Source organism: Furipterus horrens, unplaced genomic scaffold (genome assembly GCF_987537825.1).
Source record: "Furipterus horrens unplaced genomic scaffold, mFurHor1.1.pri manual_scaffold_4, whole genome shotgun sequence".
Classification (NCBI taxonomy): Eukaryota; Metazoa; Chordata; class Mammalia; order Chiroptera; family Furipteridae; genus Furipterus; species Furipterus horrens.
Window position 1 is genome coordinate 169,162,692 of NW_028327174.1, and position 13,758 is coordinate 169,176,449.

At 39.0% G+C, this 13,758-nt stretch overlaps 1 protein-coding gene across 4 annotated transcripts in view; it reads left to right on the forward strand.

Annotated features, from left to right (window-relative positions):
* The window catches only part of NTRK2 (neurotrophic receptor tyrosine kinase 2), a 334,989-nt gene that overhangs the window by 65,368 nt on the left and 255,863 nt on the right, over positions 1-13,758 (forward strand). For all 4 annotated transcript variants that reach the window (XM_090274234.1, XM_090274230.1, XM_090274233.1 and 1 more), the window contains 2 exons: positions 5,450-5,485; positions 7,784-7,884. In XM_090274234.1, the coding sequence (XP_090130360.1) occupies positions 5,450-5,485; positions 7,784-7,884 (137 nt within the window). The remainder of the gene's footprint in view (positions 1-5,449; positions 5,486-7,783; positions 7,885-13,758) is intronic.

Below are 13,758 nucleotides of genomic sequence, written 5' to 3' on the forward strand. Positions count from 1 at the left end.
GCTCATACTAATCATGATAATTAAGATTTATACTTAAATAGCTCTTTATCTCTCAAGAGTACTAATGTTAATTAATTATGCTTCCCAAAACTTCTGAGGAGTTGCCAAGGCCAATGCTGTTATCCTCTCTCATCGAATGGAAGACTCCTTTGTACAGAAAAAGTGAAGAGACTCCACGTGCTACATACATGAATGGTTCAGCCAGAAATGAAACCCGGGCATTTAAACCCCCAATGTTTTCAGGCCCTGACTTCAACCTGCCATTCAGAAAGAGAAGAGGGGAGGATCTAAAATCAAAAGTCAGACCACCAGGAGTTAGAAAACACCTTTGAGAAAGGAAAGTTTATTTGAAAAAACCAAACCTTTTGGTGTGGCTCTATCATATGGAATTCTTTGAAATATTTTTCAAGATCACACTAAAAAGAATCTCAAAATAGAATTGAAATAGAAACCTTTTTTTTTTTTAGGATATTACATAGGGACTATAAAAGCTAAAAGGAGGGAAACAGATGTGTCTTCTGGCCTCCACCATTATTTTTGTCTTTGCAACAGAATGAAAAGTGAACCCTACTGTCAGGCTACCTATCTTCCCACACTTCTTAAAAATCCTACAAATGTATTTTTCCTTTAACTGTAGAGTTTCACAGTTAAAAAGTCATAAAGATTTACTCATGAAGATTTACATAAAGTTACAAGATTTACTCATGAGCCAAAACTGAGATTGGAAGATACAAATTTTGAAAGCCTTCATTTAAGACATTTGGCATCACATTACGAGGATGATGAGGTGCTCCAGTTTGATACTGTTGGGGGATAAAGTGATTTTAATTGACCATGTTTAGAAGCCTAAATGCCCTACAGGTCCTCTCTTGGGGGTGCAGATGTTGCTTGTTTAATGCAGAGCTTTACTGGGCGTGCATGTACAACTCTCATATAGTCTCTATTATTCTTTTCAAGGGAGTGCTTCAGGCTGAGCTCTTGACCTGTTAGTCTTCTTCCTGTAGTTCCAGGCAACATGCCTTAGGTCAAGAACCAAAGTGCAAGTGAGTGTAGCACCTGGAGATGCTCAAGAAAACTCTTTAGAAAGTAGATCTTGAATGTCAGATTAGCAGACACTCCTGCTTGGTGCTCATTTTCTTCGGGTTGGCAAACAGTTGTAGCTTTGCCCTCATGTGAGGTGTAGAGAGACAATGTGGTCTGTGGCTTGTTTGGAATGCCAGTGTGGTGACTGGACTTCCCAGATTCCTGTGTTCTCTTCTGGAGATTCCCGCCAGGCAGCTTTCAGGCTTGGTGCCAATCCTGCTGCCTACATTTGAGATTTTTTACCCCGATGAGAGCTACTACGGTAGGATTCAGGGAAGCATAACCCTTCTCAAATCCCCACTACAAGTGCATCACCCAAGTTGGATGCTACTCACTTATCTCTGATTCATTCTCTTTCTGTTGGCTTTTTCTCCCTCAGAGCTAGTCTTTGCCTTTTCTCAGTCACCTTTTAGTCCTGAATATCACCTACAGGGCTATGACAGTCATAGTTAAACTAAGTAAAAGAAACCAGTTATAAATTATACTTAATAATGACAGGATATTTTCAAAATTTGACCATTGCCAGAAATCAGAAAGTGGTGAGTTTTTTTTCTGTATCTGTACTTAAAATGATGCTAATAACTACCTCACGAGGAGAATGTAAACATCATGGGAGTTTCACTTAACTGAGACATTGCTGGAAGCAAAATACTATTCTTGATGAACTGAGATCAGCTGGAATAATGTGATCCTTCCTTTTCATAAACTTTAGGTCTCTGCACCCTCCTTGTGCCAGGCTCCCCAAATCTTTGTGCATGAGGAGGCATTTCTTTACTGTGACGAGTGGGCCTTTATTAGACATAGTACAGTATGCAAGGGAGGGAAAAAAGAAAAACCAACCCTCATTGTTCCTCCCACGTTGTCTTTCTGGGAGTTTCATAATCTTGCACTAAATTTGACTATTCCTGACAATGAAAGTAAAGTAACAATATGTCTCATATGGCTGGGAAAATGAAGTTAGAAAAATGTAGTGCTTTTCAGAAATTTTAGACATGACCTGATGGTTTTGCTAGTAAACTTGGTAGGAAAGGCATGCACTGATAGGCATCAGGAGTGTGTAAAATAACCCGTGTTACAGATTATGGGCTAATCTATTTATTTTTTTTCATACCCTCGAATCCCACTTTTTGATACCTGACATTTGCTACATTAAATTGATTTGATGTTTTGGATTTTCCTGGGAGTTTTGTGTGAAGGACGTGTTTGGGTGTTCCCTTTCTGTGATGAGGCTGATTGCACCTGTCAGTCATTTTCACTGAGACCCTGTCACTGTGTGGCTTAGATAAATCTGGCTTTGAGCCTCATGATGTCTTTTTACTTTCTTATGGAATTGTATCTGTAAAAGCTGGTGGTGACCGAGTATGGGGTCTCTGAGGGCACGAGAACAAATCAGGGTGACTGACTAATCCCAGTTTTAGCACTGAAAGTCTGCCTAAGGAAAACCCTTATTTCTGGACAAACTGATTTTCCTGGGACCATCCCAGTTCGAAAACTTCAAGACCAGTGTCTCAGGAATCCCCTTGGTCTCAGGCAATCTGGGATTGTGGGCCACCCTAGTACAAAAGAAGGTCCTCATAGTTATATCCAAATACATAATAAAATATAAATCAAGTTAATGAACTGTTAAATAAAATAGGTGATATCCTCCTTCAAATATAAGTTTATAATGACCCAGAAGACTGAGTTTGAAGTTCAGATTTTCAGACTCTTGGAGATCCATGCTGGAACGTATGAGGGAGGACCCAAAAAATTGTGCAGTATTTATTCTTTGATGTTTAAACTTAAGTCACCTTCAAAGTGCTCTCCATTTGATGCAACACACTCAAGACATTTTTTTCCACTGCTCAAAACAGTTTTTGAACTCATCAACTTTGGTGCATTCCGCCATTTTTTGTTTCACCTCTTCCACATCAACAAAATGTTTCCCTTTTAGGACTTTTTTAATCTGGGAAACAAAAAGAAGTTGCTTGGGATGAGATCAGGTGAATAGGAGGATGGAGCATGGGGATCATGCTGTTTTAGGTCAAAAACTGCTTAACACTCAGTGAGGTGTGGGCAGATGTGCCCATAAATTACCCATTATGAAATGGGCAAACCTATTGAAAGAGCTTTCCAAAAAAATTTACTGAAGCTCAACACAGCCTCTCACAACAATGCCAGCTGGTACACTGATACAAATGGGCTTATAGAACACTCACCTAGTGGGGGAAGCCTGTACTACAAGGGGCCTATCCCTCCTGAAGATAATTCTGCTTGGGGGGGGCTCCCCGCTCATAGTGGTTTTGGTAGAGCTGGTCCCCATCCATGGCCCCTATCCATGGTTGAACTATTCAACATGACATATAGAAGAGGTAATGAGTGAGCAGATGGAAACCAAAAGCCCATCTCTCCTGGCTAAGTCCTCACCCATCCCTTCCTTGGGTCTTGGTGACAGGGTGCTCATACCAATGGGGTGGCCACCAGTGAGATGACAGATGTAGGAGATATATTTGGGGCCTGTGGAGAGGAAATTCTGGGTCCTGGGTACCTGGGGTGAGGTCTAGAAGTGAAGAGTGGACTCTGGTGGGCAGGTGGCCTTGCACATTCAGACCGTACATTTGGGTACAATGGAGAAGGGGACCAGAGTGGAATTCTTTAAAGTAATAGATTACTGAGAAGTTCAAAGAATGACTTCCTGACTTGGAGTAATAGGACCTTTCCTTCAGCAGGGGTAGGAAATCCTCAAAGTGAGGGGACACGACTTGGTCCAGGGACTTTGCAAAGGGAAAGGATGTCAGCATATGGGTAGGTGCCCGGCAAATGGTATTACCAAGGCTGCCATTGGGATTTCCTGCTGCTTTATTCACTGAATTACCTCTCAAACTGCAGGGGTGTCTTCAAGGCTCTTCTCTGGAATGTCACATCAGCTACAAATAATTCTGACAATACATATTGACATATTGTAGATCAAAACTTAGAAATGGCATGTGAGATAATAAAACTTGAAATACAATTGAAATTTTCTGGAATCGATGAGTTTGCATGAATTGATGGGGGGCCACTTCACATGCTGCTCAGGTGTGCACTGCACACTTACAGATGGTGCCTTTCACATAGACTGCAGTCTGAACAGCGCCCCCTAGAGCTGTACAAAGCATGAGCTGCACAGCATGTGCAACATCCCTGAATCAAAGTGTACAATCATCTACTTAATTTTTCTCTGGCTAAAATAGATGTTCTTTTAGTTGAACTGTATTAGAAATTTAATTTAAATGTTAGGGCCGCTTTTATTTGGTTCTTCATTCAGGCTAACCTTAATTATTCACTAGGAAGTACATGAGCAGAAAATTAGCTTGTTTCACTTTATTTTAAAATAATATTTCTTTCTGCTAACAGTTCAGAAGTAAAATGAGAACTGAGTAAGCCTAATAGTTTACAAGTTTTATTTTTTTCATGTGGTAAGTAAAAACTAAAAGCATAGGAAGTAGCTTTGGAAATTCAGTTTATAATCATTTAAATGTTATATCAAAAAAAATTTTATTTCTAAGTAGGTTTTCATATAGAGACCCAGTTAACTCTGAATGTAGAATAAGTAGGAAATATTTTTGTCACCAGTTCTTGTTGACAGTGACTTTTAAAAAGATTTCAAAATGTTTTTGCAAATTCTCATGGGAATATTTTAAAACAGAATAGTCTGATCATCCTGGTAAATACAGAGTCATTCAAAAAAATGAAGTGGGTATACTTTTACTTTTCTCTTTGACATTTTAATTTATAGTCTCTTACACGTGAATAATTTCAGTAGAGAAAGTACATTTATTTTTTTCCTTGTGTCAAGGCAAAAAAAAAAAAGAAGTTTTTTCAGTCTTGGCAACTTCCCTGAAGACCAACTACAGAGCAAAGTTGTGTTTTAGATATTGTTGTACAGGCCAGTTAAAATCTGTCCATGAGTGCAAATGGACCTGCCAAAACATAGTTTGAAAGTTACCCCCAAATCATCAGAGAATAACAAGAGTGGTACAGAAATCATCTGTCTCTGGGATGAAAATACCAAAATTGCAATTAAAATAGACAACTGTATAATAGAAACAGTAAAAGTAAAAGGTCATAATTCATTGATTGCTTAAGTTTTTCCAGTTAAAGTGATTTGTGATTTCTCCTTATTTTTTTATTTCTTTGAGGGGTGGAGGTTGTGGGACTAGGGAGGGGAACAGAGTTAACATGAAGCAAACTGAGAATTTCAGGTTTGATTTACCTGTTCTATAGAACAATTTACTCAGTTTTAAAATCTTCAGTATATATTTAGCTTATTTTAGTGGGTATAAGTAGTATTTTTTAAAACTCTGAATGCATACTTACAAATCTTTGCTTTGTTTTGCTTTTTTAGGTGCAGACCCAAATTATCCTGAGGTAATTTATGAAGGTAGCTATCACGTTGTCTTTATTTTGTATTTTTTCAAAATATTTGTCTAGCATGGAAATAAATAAACTAAAAGAAGACCTTTAAGCTCAGTTAAATATACATTTCAAACATTACGTAGGCCAAAATAACATTTCAGAAAAAATCATTCAATATTGATGGCCATTTTCCCTTGATATTTGTGATGCCTGTAAATAGCATTTTCTCTCTCATGCTCTGTTCTTGGAAGTAGTAAATCCATTCTGCTGTAACAGACAATTTGTTTCCATAACTGGGAACTAATTACCTGTTTAAAAGCCATGGCTACCAAGAAAAGGGTGGTGTATCAGTTTCTAGTTATGACAGTAAACCCAATTCAAAATTATGTTTCCTATATAATAAGGAAGTTTGGCTCACAGACAGGATCTTCAAAGGTAGGGAAGCTTTAGGGTGGGTTGAACCAGCAGTTCAATCATGCCATCAGGGGCCCAACATTTTTCCATGTCTAACCTCTTCTGTCCATTGTTCTACCTTCCTTGATGTCCGGGCCACCTTATGGGTTATTGGATGTGGCCAACAGAAGGGCTAAGGTCATTCACGTTGATGAGAGAAAGGGGAGAATTTCTGAAAGGGTTCCAGAAAAAAGATAATGTTTCTAGAAACCTCTATATAGCCCTCCTTGCATCTGATTCAAGACCTAGTTGGGTCATGATCCATTCTTGTCTCCATTACTGATAAACGGGATCAATTTACTCCTAACTAACTAGAATGACCCTGGAGTTTAGACCAGCTTCCCTGGAGGATGTGCTTGAACTCCTTGAATAAAATGGGGTTGTTTTAGGAACACGGAGGGCGGGAGACCAAAAGGTCCACTATATAAACTTCTAACCAAACATCTCATTATGTACTTTGCTATTTTAATCAAATGCCAGGGGTGTTTCTCTAGTTGTGAAAATCCACCTTTAACAGATTTTCAAGCCACCTCATAACCAGGAGACCTCTGTTGGGGAAGTGGCAGGTTAAATTTAAAAACTTGGCTTAAAATTTAAGATTGATTGAAAGTTAAAGTGATTAAAATAGTATATTTATGTAAATATTTTATAAAATATTTTATTCTTTAATTTTATATTTTTATATACACACTGACTTTTTAAAATAAATAATTCTATATTTATATGCTTATTTTATGTATTTAATTTAAGTGTATTTAACTTGAGCTAATTTTAACTGGGGAATTATATTATATTTACCTGCTTTATACATGTTAAGCTATTATTCCTTCAGGCTGTGGTTTGGATGACTTTGTGCATGTGATTTGGGTGTTTTTGTTTTTATTGGTTTAAAGGAAGATATGGTTTAAAGGAAGAGTATTTCAAATTATATCACAGAGAAATACATTTGAATTGTGATTTAACATTTTAAAATTATGCTTTAGACTCCTTTCCAGTAATTTCAAGGCTTAATATCACCTTTCCATTGGCCTCAGATACCACTTTGAGTCTTTGGGTTGAAATGTCATATTAAACTACAGATACTTTAATGAGTTAATTTTGTGTGAGTGGCTGGGTATGATATGAAGAGGGGAAAATAAACAAGTAAATGGTATTTCTTAGTGTTTGAAATTAAGTTTTAATATATTAAAAATGGAAATGGTGAGAATGTAGTTTTGAAGTCAGTAACAAAACAACAAACGGGTAGAAAATAGATGCTTTTTATGTTACTTTGATTCAAATTCAAAGGAACACTCTGCTAATAAAAATATAATTTAAATTGGTTACCCCAAGGCTTGCATGAAAATTCTATCAAGAGAAGTTTAGCTGGGGCTGACTTAATGAGGTTGTTTGTTCAGTATGCAAATTATAGACCCTATATCTATTTAGAATTAAAACAAAACATTTATACACTTATACAGAACATGTACAGACTCGATCTCTAAAGACCCTTCCAGGTCTGTAAATCTGTGACTCTTAGATGATTCTCTTTTGCATTTATATAAAATACTTCATCAGATAAGGGATATGTTCTCATGTGCAAAGAAAGACCCTAAACCAGGTTTAGAATTTGACCTCCAAAACCAAGGATGTAGGTAGAGATCTGGGTTGAGTATTGTACGAGGTTGGCATTGCTCAGTCCCAACACTACAAGTGATTTAACCCAACAGCTGGGTCCTATTCCTCCCTAGCCAGCTCTAACCGGGCTACCAATGGTTTGGAATCTTTTGATTTGCCTGGCTTTGTTCTGAGTTGTACCATGGCCTCGTGTTTGTTGGTAGCCTAATGACAACTTCATGGTTCCTTCTCTTTCCCTTTTCTCCGATTTAAGATTATGGGACTGCAGCAAATGACATTGGGGACACCACGAACAGAAGTAATGAAATTCCTTCCACAGATGTTTCTGACAAAACCGGTCGGGAGCATCTTTCGGTGAGTGGGATAAATAGTTGTTTCGTAGGCTGGTTCTGAGCACTTTGGATGCTTGCATGTTGGAGGTAGCTATCACATTGTATTTATTTTGTTTTTTCAAAATGTTTGTCTAATATGAAGTAAATCAGCTAAAAGGAGACCTTTGGGAGCTGCTTCAATGCAAGTCTTTCAACAAGACATTTTTATTGCTCAGATGTAAACAGGGCATTGAAGTTCAGAAGAATTAAGAGAAATGATAAAGGGAGCCTCTGACTTAATGCTAGCAGTTCCTGTTTTAAATAATTGTCCTGTAAAAGGTTATTACCAGAAGAGCAAGAAAGCAGCTTTCTCACACAGACACACGTATGATTAATTTTTCCTATCTTCCACACTTTCACACCTGTCTGCCTAAATATTTTAATAAAAGTTTTAGCGCCCACCGCATGTCAGAATATAATGTGGGAGGATATAAAAATATGAATGAAACTAAGGTCCGTTCTTTTTGGAGCCTGAGGTTCAGTCAGTGGTCAGAGATGTGAACTTTAGCACTTAATACAAATAGAGATAGGGTGGTGTGTTTCGAGAATAGAAATAGAGGGGCAGGCACTCTATTCCTTCCTGCTGGGAGGGCCAGAGGAGTCTTTGTGGGACAGGTGGCATTTTCTGTGGCTGTGCAAGATGCCTGGGATTTGGACATAGAGGAACAGAAGGGAAGGGATTTGGGGTGTGTGAACAAGAGCCTGTCGACTGGAAAACAGTCTTGATGGAAGATAAAGCGTGTGAAGGGTGGCATCTGGAGGCAAGGTGGGAGAATCTGGTTGTGCCACGTCATGAGGTTTTGAAATACAGTGCCAGGTGGTTAGATACATTACACAGTGAGGAGACATTGAAAGGGGTCTGTGAGAGCCCCAAGGTCACAGGGCTCCAGGGCTCTGGCAGGGTGATCTGCTCAGGTAAAAACCCAGTAAGCTTCCTCCATTTTTTCCTTTTCTTCACTTATAGTGTGCTCCCAGCTGCCTGTCCCATGAGCTCTGCCTCCTTATAAACATCAAACCCATCTGCATCTCCCCACCTACCCTGCCACAGCCACAGGCTAACTCAAGGGTTGGCAAACTAAGGTCTGCTGGCCAAGTTATGGCTCATGACCTGTTTCTGGGAGGTCTGCAGGCTAAGAAGAGTTTTTGCATTTTTAAGTGGTTGGGGAAAAAAATCAAAAGAAGAATGACTTATAATACATGAAAATTTTATGAAACTCAAATATCTGTTTATAAATAAAGTTTGATCGGAATGTAGTCATGTCTGTTTACATATTGTCCATGGCTACTTCTGTGCTACAGTGGCAGGTGGAGTAGTTGCAGCAAAGACTGTATGGCCTACAAAGCTAGAAATACTTTCTCTTTAGACCTTTACAGAGAGAGTTTGCCACCACTGCTCATTCCTGGATGACTCTGTCCCCCTTCTACCTTGGCCCCCTCTCCCACTCTTGTCATATTCCTGTCTCCACACAGCAGCCTGAGTGACCTTTTAAAAATACAAATCAGATCACTCTTTTATTTTCATTCTCGGAGTCTTCCCAATACATTGTAATAGAGCTTTTATTATAAAAGACCAACTCCTCATGGTGGCTAACAAGGCCCTACATATCTTGCCAGTCTCTGTCTCTGACTTCAGCTCCCATATCTCTTTGCTGCTTATCAGCTGTCTTTTTAAAATACTCTCTTGCATGCTCCAGGCTTACTCTTGTCTCAAAGTCTTAACATTTGCTCTTCTTTCTATAAAGCATGTTATTTCCCGAAGGTATCACATCACTTATCAAGGCAGCAATTATACCCTGTTCTCTTTTCTTCTGAGTAGTTATTATTGTCTACAATTACCTTGCTTGTTTATTTGTTTACTTGTTCAGTGTCTTTTTCCTTTCCCTAGATTTCTTAGTGAGATTTGTAGTAGGTAACCTGGTTAGTGTTTTTCATAGCTGTATCCCTAGCAGCTAGAATACTCACTGGGAACTAGGAGGTACTCAATTAAAATGAGGCAGATCAGATTCTTGGTGAATACTATTGACTGGGTTGTCAAACAGAGAGATTGGAAGTGGGGTGATGAGTTAGGGGTCTGGTAAATAATAGAAAAATGTGCTGTCTATTTAAACCAGGGCTATGGTAGTGAGAACAGGAGACTCAGAATATGCACATCCAATATAGGGAGACACACACGCATTTCCACAGATGACTATACACTTTACATTGAAATGTGCTATAAAGCACATTAAAATATCAGGACAAATGCCAGGGTAAGTCAACTATAGAATGCTTTCAACTTCTGCCTTGTGCAATCATTTCAGTTTTTCTTCTCATACTGAACCACTTAATGTTTTTTGATTTGAGAAAGTTGTTGGTGTCCATAAGGAACTCAAGAGATGTGTTAAGCCCACAGGTGTGTAGGTATTTCAGTCACTAAAAATTATATCCACTTCAGTTTTCTCTTTTAAATACAAATGTTAATTTAAGTTCCTAACTGGCATATCTCACCACTACTTACCCCCACATAAAGATCATACCCACCCCAACAAATTCACAGTACATGAAACTCTGTTTTTTACTGAACCATTTTTGATGAAATGATTCTTCTCATTATTACAAGAATCTTTGTTTATTAAAGGATTCTTTTTAAAAAATATTTAAAGTATATTTTATTGATTATGCTGTTACAGTTGTCCCATTTTTTCCTTTCGTCTCCAGCTGCCCAGTATCCCTCTTCCCTCCAGCAATCCCGCTCCTTAGTTCATGCCCATGGATCATGCACATAAGTTCTTTGGCTTCATCTTCTCTTATACTATTCTTAAAATCCCCCTGTCTGTTTTGTTGCTACCAATTATTGATCTCTGCACCATTTCATCTTTTCTCCCCCTTCCCGCTCCCAGCTGATAACCTTCCAAATGAACCCCATACCTTGGTTCTGTTCCTGTTCTAGTTGTTTGCTTAGTTTGTTTTTGTTTTTATTTTTTTAGATTCAGTTGTTGATAGTTGTGAGTTTGTTATTTTAATATTCATAGTTTTGATCTTTTTCTTTTTCTTAAATAAGATTCTTTAACATTTCATATAATAATGGCTTGGTAATGATGAAGTCCTTTAGCTTTACCTTGTCTGGGAAGAACTTTATCTGCCCTTCCATTCTAAATAATAGCTTTGCTGGATAGAGTAATCTTGGTTGTCAGTCCTTGCTTTTCATTACTTTACATACTTCTTGCCTGCAAAGTTTCTTTTGAGAATTCAGCTGATAGTCTTATAGGAATTCCTTTGTAGTTATGTATCTTCTCTTGCTGCTTTTAAGATTCTCTCTTTACCTTTAACCTTTCACATTTTAATTATGATGTGTCTTGGTGTGGTCCCCTTTGGGTCCAACTTGTTTGGGACTCTCTGTACTTTCTGGACTTATATGTATATTTCCTTCACTAAATTTAGGAAGTTTACCTTCATTATTTTTTCAAATAAGTTTTCAATTTCTTCCTTTTGCTCTTCTCCCTCTGGGGCCACTATGATTCAGATGTTCATATGTTCATAAGTTGTCCCAGAGGTTCCTAATCCTCTCCTCATATTTTTCAATTCTTCTTTCTGTTCTGGGTGAGTGTTTATTTCTTCCTTTTGTTCCAAATTGTTTATTTGAACGTCCTCCCCACCACTGTTGATTTCCTGTATATTTTTCTTTATTTAACTTTGTAGAAGCTTCACTTCTTCTTTTATTTTGTGGCCATACTCAATCATTTCTTTGAGTACTCTTCTCATCAGTGTTTTGAACTCTGCATCTGATAGGTTAGCTATCTCTGTTTTGTTTATTTTTATTTTTGGAATTTTGTTCTGTTCTTTCATTTGGTCCATATTTCATTTGGGCCTCTATTTGGCAGCTTCCCTATATTTGTTTCTGTTTATTGGGTACAGCTACTTTGACTCTGTGTCTTGGTAGTATGGTCTAATGTAGTAAGTGTCCTGTAGGGTCCAGTGGCATAACCTCCCCTAACTCCCAAGCTGGGTACTAAGCTGCACCCTCTGTGTGAGCTGAGTACACCCTCCTCTTATAGTTGAGCCTTGGTTACTGTTGGCAAATCAATGGGAGGAATTTACCCAGGCCAGTCAGCTGCAAGGACTGGCTATGACCACTGACCACCAACCGCCACCCTCTATGGAAAGTCAGCTGTGCAGGGGCAGAGCGATGGTGCTCCATCATAGTCTGTAGCTGTCCACTGCATACTCTGGCCCTGGGGTTTCCCGGGTGGCAAAGGCCAAGGTCAGCCCCAATCTGTGTTTTTTCCATGGCATGCTGCCTGAACTATAAAGCAATCTGAGATAGATGCTACCTCTGCTGGGCTTGGAGATTCCCAAGTGAAGCCAAGCTGTGAATCTAAGCTGTCTGCTGATAGCACAGGGCCTTGAGCTCACTGAGGCCATCTGTTGCTTGGTTGATAGAATTTAGGAAGTTGGGTAACCTGAGCCAAGACCAACTGTTCATATGGAAAAGAAGCTTGGATAGGGTGGAGTCTCTGGGATTTCCAAGGTGGGTCAAACAGAGTTAGCCAAGCTGATGGAGTCTCAGATATAGCACCAGCTTGCTGGCTCTGTGGGTGGAAGGCTTAGAAAAGAGACATTGGCTTCTGCTCACCTTGATGCCAGACACCTCAGTTTCTCCCTGTACACTATTGGTGGCTTTCAAGCTGCTACCCCAGTGCTGGAGCTCAGAGGGAGTAAGTCTGAGTAGATGAGACCATGTGTGGGTTCTTTAAGAGGGACTCCTCCAGGCTGTAGCAGTTTCTTCCATTGACTCAATCCCTGCTGGGTTTTGCAGCCAGAAGTTGTGGGGACTTATCTTCCTGACACTTGAACCCTGGTCTGGGGGGCCTGGTGTGGGGTTGGGACTTCTCACTCCTGAGGTATCCCTCCTGAATTTTTGTCCATCACATGTGGGTGAGAGACTAGCCCATTCCACATCTGCACCCCTCCTATCCATCTCAATGGATGTGACTTCTTTGATTCTGTAGTTGTCAGACTTCCATTCAACTCAATTACTGACATTTCTGGCTGATGGTTATTCTATATTTTAGTTGTAATTTTGGTGTGGTTGTGCAAAGAGGTGAGCCATGTCTGCCTCTGCCACCATCTTGACTGGATCCCTTATTATTGAAGCATTCTTTACATTTAGAACTGCTTCAACAGGTTTAAATATTTGTTCACAGATCATTAGCTCCTTTTCAGCAGTAGAACCTCTTCTCATTTTACAGGTTGAAGTAAGCATTTGTTAATGACATAGAGAAGGCAGGGCAGATATTCTTATTCCTATGTACAGATGAGGAAAAAAGAATTTGGAGAAGTGAAGGCTCTGTTCTAGCTCTCACAGCTGGTAAAGGCAAGGTTTCCTGCAAACAGAAGGACTGAGATCTCTTGAATGCCAATCTTGTACTTTCCAAAGAGATAAGAGGGTACCATGGGACTACCAAGAGGTCCTAGAACTCAGGCCAAGCCTTCTAATCTTTCTCCATCCTAGGTTTCTTATTTGTAAAATAGAATTTGAATTTGTTTCTTTAGGTATTCTTTGTCTACCTGCAGAAGTTTGGAATTTAATAATAAGGTAGAGAACTTAGAGCTAAAATACTGTGATCTCACCATGACTAATGTGGCTCTATTGGTTGGAATGTCATCCCATAAACTGGAAGGTCACGGTTCGATTTCTGGTCAGGGCACATGCCTAGGTTATGGTCAGGGTGCATACAAGAGGCAACCAGATCCATGTTTCTCTCTCTCACTCTCTTCCTCACTCTCTAAGATCAATTAGCATATATTCAGGTGAGGATAAAAAAAATTAAAAAAAAAATACTATGATCTCGATTTTTAAAAATCACCCAAAATCATT